Below are 6,319 nucleotides of genomic sequence, written 5' to 3' on the forward strand. Positions count from 1 at the left end.
TCAGTGGAATGATTCATTTACGAAGCGGACAGACATCGCTAACTGGAAGCAGCCTGTTCAACGTTGTTCAGCAACAACAGTTATGGATGTCCCAGGTCCTGATAGTGATTGGAGGAGTCCAGCCTTTCGACAGAAAGTAGTGGCGCAAATGTGAGCCCACAAATATATATTTTGTTGTATCCTTATATTAAGCGCATTCTGGACGTATCAGACTCAGCTAGCTAGTTAGCTGCTAACTAGCGGATGCTCTGGCTTGTTATCAGCTCATCTGTTAAAGAGTCGAAATGTTCAAAAATAGGCTGTACGTGTATTATATATATGATATTTATCTAATCACGGTATTATGCTCATTAAGTGAGATTACATTTTCTGTTTAGAGTTTGTTTAGCTGTGCGGTTAGCTAATAGAAAGTAAAGCCTCATTAAATACTAATCAAATATGTACAAGAGAAATATGTATTACATATATATAAATGCTCTTTAACGTGGTGGGCAAAAGAAAATCAACGTCAAATATTTTTCATCGCTCTTATGATCACTTCAGGCTCTTCAAATAGTTGCCCAATTGCTCCTTTTGTCTTAACTTTGGAGAACATGTTTTGAATGGGCTTTTCTAATATTGTTAAAAGGAATTTATACCCAAACTTCTGTATTAGACAAAAAAGTTTTTTTTTGTGACTCTTTTAAAATAGGCCCATATCATTAACTTTATAATTATTTTGTTGTTATTCCTTGCAAAATTCTACATTCATAAATGTAAATTTAAAACACAATTTTTTAAAGAAGGATGTTGTTATATATTTGAGTTCTTTAAAAAAGAATTCATAAATGAATTTGCTTGTAAGACTCTTATTTGATGTAATACATATAAGAGCATAACCTTTAGTTCATTTCAGAATTTCATGTATTGTTTGTAACCCTTTTTGAATATTTAGTTTGTCTCTTTGCTTGTAATAGGTTTATTCTTTGTTGCAATAAAAAGCTCTTCTAATAGTGCTCATGTTCTGAGACATCTTAAATGATTGATAGTCTCAGTAAACAATAGGTAATATTTCTTGTTTGTCGTGCACCAGTTGTGATCAAATATTCAAACTTCTGCTTTATTATATTTTAGAGATGAAGCCATGAGAAAAGCAGGAACTGCTCACACAAAGTCCAGTACTGACATGGAGAGCCATGTTTTTATCAAAGCAAAGACCAGAGTAAGTACTACTTTAAATGTACATAGTAACTTACACTTTGACGGAACTGTTTTGTTAGTGTGTGATTTGTTAAAATATATTTCATATTTTTTGCGGGGAACAGGAGGAGTATTTATCTCTGGTTGCAAGGCTGATCATTCATTTTAGAGACATTCGTAAGTAGTCATTTCAGTATTTACTAGGCAATTTTTTGTCTTATTGCTGTGATGTTTGGATGTGGACAGTGTATTGACAGTGTATTGAACAGATTGTTTTTCATTGCAGATAAAAAGACTCAAGGTGGGCCTGGTAAATTAAAGAGCTATTTAAGATCTTCCCAAGTCTACTATTTAATCGTCAGAATATATTTTCTGCTGTGTTTCAATGTAATCTTGTTTATTTTTAGACCCCATGAATGCCCTGCAGAATTTACCAGGAGTGGGTGGAGGTGGTCCTGGAGTTATTGGCATTGGACCACGCCCCCCTGGTGCACAAATGGGTGGTATAGGGCAAATGGGGCAAATGCAAATGGGTCAACATGCCATGCAGGGAGTAGCGGGAGCCCAGCAGGCTGGTAAATTCAATAGCTGTCATCTGATTGGAGAGACTGTGGCTTAATGATCTTATTTCAATTCTCATGCATTTCCACAAAATTACATAAGATGCAATATCTACTCCAGCAGGGGCTGCCGGGCAGATGCAGATGATACAGCAGCCGCAACAGCAGCAGTCCATGCAGTTCCAGCTGCAGCAACAGGCCATGCAGCCTCAGCAGCAAACAGCTATGCAGCAGAATGCCATGCAGCAGCAGTTCCAACAGATAAGGCAACTCCAGCAACTTCAACAGCAACAGCAGCACCAGCAGAATCAGCAAATGCAGCATCAGAATCAGCAACAGCAGCAGGCCCAGACTCAGCAGCAACAACAGAACCAGGTAACGGAGAATGGAAGGATTAAGGTTTGGTGATTAGGGATGCACCGATATCAGTTTTTCCCGAACTAGCCCGATACGTATACGTAAATTTTTGGTACTCGCCATTTAATTTTTAAATATATTAGGTAAAGAAACCAAAAGAATATTAATCATATTCATTGTAGAGGGTGACACAGGAGAGGATTTTCAAACCTCTCACGTCCCACTTCCACACAAAAAAATCCCATCCCAATCCCACAAAAAAACTGGGGGAAAATCCCGTCCCGTCACAATCCCAGAAGGTTGACTCCCGTTCCCTCCCACTTCTGTGAATCTGTCAGTTACAGTAAAAACAGAACAGATCACAGCATGCCCACTTAGTTGAATAAAAATCCAAAATGTAGTTTTTGTTATTTTATTGTACTGAAAGCCAGCTTAAACAATGCACACACATTAAATTCCAAGTAAATCATCTATGCAAACACACACAAACACAGGCACGCATACATGCGCAGTAAATGCTATCACAGCTGGCGTATGACTTTTTGGTTACTTCAGACTGCCCAGAAATGTCGGTGAGCACAACAGAGGTATATTTTTCCGACAGTAGTCCTTGCAGCGTGTCTGTCTGACTCCATTTTGATTATGATTTTCGTTGCTACAAAGTGCATGGGGAAGCCTCCTTCTCTTATATTATTGGTGGTTGGCATTGGCATACCAACTTACCGCCACCGACTGTTATGGGTGTGAAGCACGTCATTCACTTAACCAGCCACACCAAAGCAAACAGGAGACCATAAAGAGACAGGGCAACTACAATTGAGTTAAAAATTAAAACGTATAGTAAATTTGTATAAACGGTATATTTGTGTAGCTATATAGTTGGTATCATAGTGTTATTACGATTCCCGGTCCAGCCCACTCCCGCTGAAATTTTTTCCCACGGAATTCCTGAAAAAATGTCAGCCTCTAATTCATTGGTTTCATTTGTTTAGCAAATATATTTCCGTCAGTTATTTTCATGCGTAAAGGGTTAGTTCGACCAAAAATGAAAATTCTGTCATTAATTGCTCACCTTCATGTCGTTCCAAACCCCTCCCTAGACGGCATTTTAATTACCACTTTCAAGGCTCAGAAAGGTAGTAAAGACATTGTTAAATTAGTCAATGTGACTACAGTGGTTCAACCTTAATTTTATGAAGCGACGAGTATATGCAAAAAACAACCAAAATAGCAACTTTATTCAACAATCTCTTCTCGTCTGTGCCAGTCTCCTATGCTGTTGATGTAGTAAATACAGTGCAGCACTTTCGTCAGAATACCGGCTTAAGCCGGTTTCACACTGCACGCATTAGCAGAGTGTATTTTTTCCGGCGCCCATGTTAACAGATTCAAGCATTCACACCGCACGCAGAGGTGGCGCGGCAGTGCGTCGCAGGAGCAGAGTAGAAGCGCCAGTGCCGCGATTGTTTTGCCGCTGAGTCCATTTTTGCTCCGCTGCTTATGCTGAATTAAAGCCATAGCGCATTGTTCTAGATCAATATTGACCTGATTAACATGAAAAATAAGACATTTCACCATGAAATCATGTAGTGAAGTGTTCCGTGTTTAACAATCACCATATGACACCTAACACTGTGAAAAAAAAAAATAAAATACACAAAAACAACACAACACTCAGTGTTTCCCCTAGAATTTTTTCCAGCAGCGGTGCTGTTACGTGCCGGTGGTTGTTACCAAGCCGCTCGTCGGGGGGTCCGGGGGCATGCACCTCCGGAGTAAATAAAAAAATAAAACCTTAAGCCATGACTTCTGGCAAGTTTTGTGGATCCAAAAAATCCAAATTAAGCTTTTTATTAGTTTAAAAGGTGACTAGCTTATAGCCTATTTTACTTCAATAACCTGCAGGGACATGCAAAAAGTTCCTAAGGGGCAAGGGCTAAAATGTAAGAAAGGGGCAATATGTAAAATAAAAAATAAAAAAAAGTGTTTGGATACTATTTTATATTTTTGCAAAAAGTCTCATGCTTATCAAGCCTGCATTTATTTAATCAAAAATACCGGGAAAAAAAAACATATTGTGAAATATTATTACATGATGGGCTTTTTTTAACCTTTTTATTAATCATTTTATATATATATATATATATATATTAGGGATGGGCGATATCTTATCGTTTGCGATATACCGGTAAAAATTCTCCCCACGATAAGAATTTGCCTTCCCGCGATAATAACGATAAAGCCTAGTTGATGGTGCGACCCATCCGCACCGTGCCACCGCTGGCCGTCTCTTGATGCCCTAAACGTTATTACTTTATGATGGCCGCGGTGGCTGCGTTCGTCACTCTGTATAGCTGAACGGGGGAACGGGGAGAGAATTTCTTGTGGTGCCCCACGCAGCACTTGGTGCTCTGCGCGCAGTGCTTGATAGGAGCTGCGGCACTGAATCCGCATCTCACGTGCAGAACGAAAACAACTATGGTGGAAGCTGCGGAAGAGTTCATAGCTAAACGAGGGGCTACCTGAGGGCAATCTGAACCATACAGATGTATTTTCACTCGCTGAGCACTTGGACTGAGCGCTTAAGAGATTTGCTCTTTCTCAATCGATCGGTAAAGCGCACTATTTCAGTTAATCTCAATGAATGCGCAGTGTATATGACGCACATTAAACACTAGTGTGAGGCGCGCGACTGAGAGCGCTCAGTGTTTCACACACACTCAAAGAGAGAGCGAGAGAGTCTTATACCAAACAGAATTGACGTGCTACATGTAAACAATATCCTTTGTTGCATTTTCCTGTAAAGTAATGGCGTTTATTTGGAATTATTCAGCCTTTCGTGAACAGGAAGAAAGGAATGCACAAACGGGAATCTCATTGGCTGGCGTGCATCTATTACTGTGCCTGTTTTGATTTCAGCCAATCAGTTGGAATGAACGCTGACAACGTGATTAATATTCATGAACCCAGAAGCTCATTATTCCTTAGTGCAGTTTATTTTTATTAGTAGAATAATTTGTGGTATTATTATGGTATCAACTCAAATTACTGAAGTTCTATCATTAAATCATTATTTTCAACTTTTTTTGTAATCTGAAGACATTTTTGGGATTATTACTTTTGCTGTTTCTGCTATTTTTACCACTGTTTGCACCATGTATGAATAAATACAGAATCGGTTTACATGTAAAACTTTTCATTGATTTAAAAATTATTTTTGTTTGTATTGTGTGACGTTTTTTAGCACAGTTGCACTATTTAAACATTTCCTGCACTTTTACAGAAGACAATTATATCTGCAACTTTTCCATTTCTGAAAAGGTTGGTGTGGAATTTGACATAAAAAAAATTATAAAAAAATTATTATTATTTATATATATATATATATATATATATATATATATATATATATATATATATATATATATATATATATATATATATATATATATATATATATATATATATATATATATATATATATATATATATAATATAAATATAAATATATATATATATATATATATATATATATATATATATAAATATATATATATATATATATATATATATAATATAAATATATATATATATATATATATATATATATAAATATATATATATATATATATATATATATATATAAATAAATAAATAAATAAATATAAATATATATATATATATATATATATATATATATATATATATATATATATATATATATATATATATATATATATATATATATATATATATATATATATATATAAATAAAACATGGGGAATGATACTACATTTATCGTCAATACTAGAAAATATCGGGATACATTTTTAAGTCCATATCGCCCATCCCTAATATATATATATATATATATATATATATATGTATATGTATATGTATAATATATGATTAATAAAAAGGTAAAAAAAAAAAAAAAAAAAGAGCATCACATATCATACAAGAGCTGCAAGTAATTTTCTCTTTGCCTTTTGTTGTTTGATTCACATTATTGGCTCAATCGTTACCAGGTTTATTAGATGCTGCCCCTTTAAGACGCAGATCTAATATCATTCTCCCATTAATTTCTCCCAACTATTTTCGCCCATTTAAGCTAAACTGTGTTTAAGTGAATACTCTCCAAGCCTGTCATTTTGAGATATAGGCTATTTTGTTGTGTATTTGATGGTTTAGTCGCGCAAACAAAGCATATGTGTAAGTCGGT

At 35.6% G+C, this 6,319-nt stretch overlaps 1 protein-coding gene across 9 annotated transcripts in view; it reads left to right on the plus strand.

The window, feature by feature from the left end:
• The window catches only part of med15 (mediator complex subunit 15), a 25,296-nt gene continuing 18,977 nt past the window's right edge, over positions 1–6,319 (plus strand). For 4 of the 9 annotated variants that reach the window (XM_079835816.1, XM_079835819.1, XM_079835818.1 and 1 more), the window contains exons 1-6: positions 4–150; positions 1,114–1,201; positions 1,305–1,356; positions 1,466–1,489; positions 1,587–1,754; positions 1,861–2,114. In XM_079835816.1, the coding sequence (XP_079691942.1) occupies positions 83–150; positions 1,114–1,201; positions 1,305–1,356; positions 1,466–1,489; positions 1,587–1,754; positions 1,861–2,114 (654 nt within the window). In that variant the 5' untranslated portion in view covers positions 4–82. Of the gene's footprint in view, positions 151–1,113; positions 1,202–1,304; positions 1,373–1,465; positions 1,490–1,586; positions 1,755–1,860; positions 2,115–6,319 lie in introns of all 9 variants that reach the window. The other 5 variants (XM_079835823.1, XM_079835822.1, XM_079835824.1 and 2 more) reach the window with 3 other exon arrangements.

Source organism: Gobio gobio, assembly GCF_949357685.1.
Source record: "Gobio gobio genome assembly, chromosome: 14".
Classification (NCBI taxonomy): Eukaryota; Metazoa; Chordata; class Actinopteri; order Cypriniformes; family Gobionidae; genus Gobio; species Gobio gobio.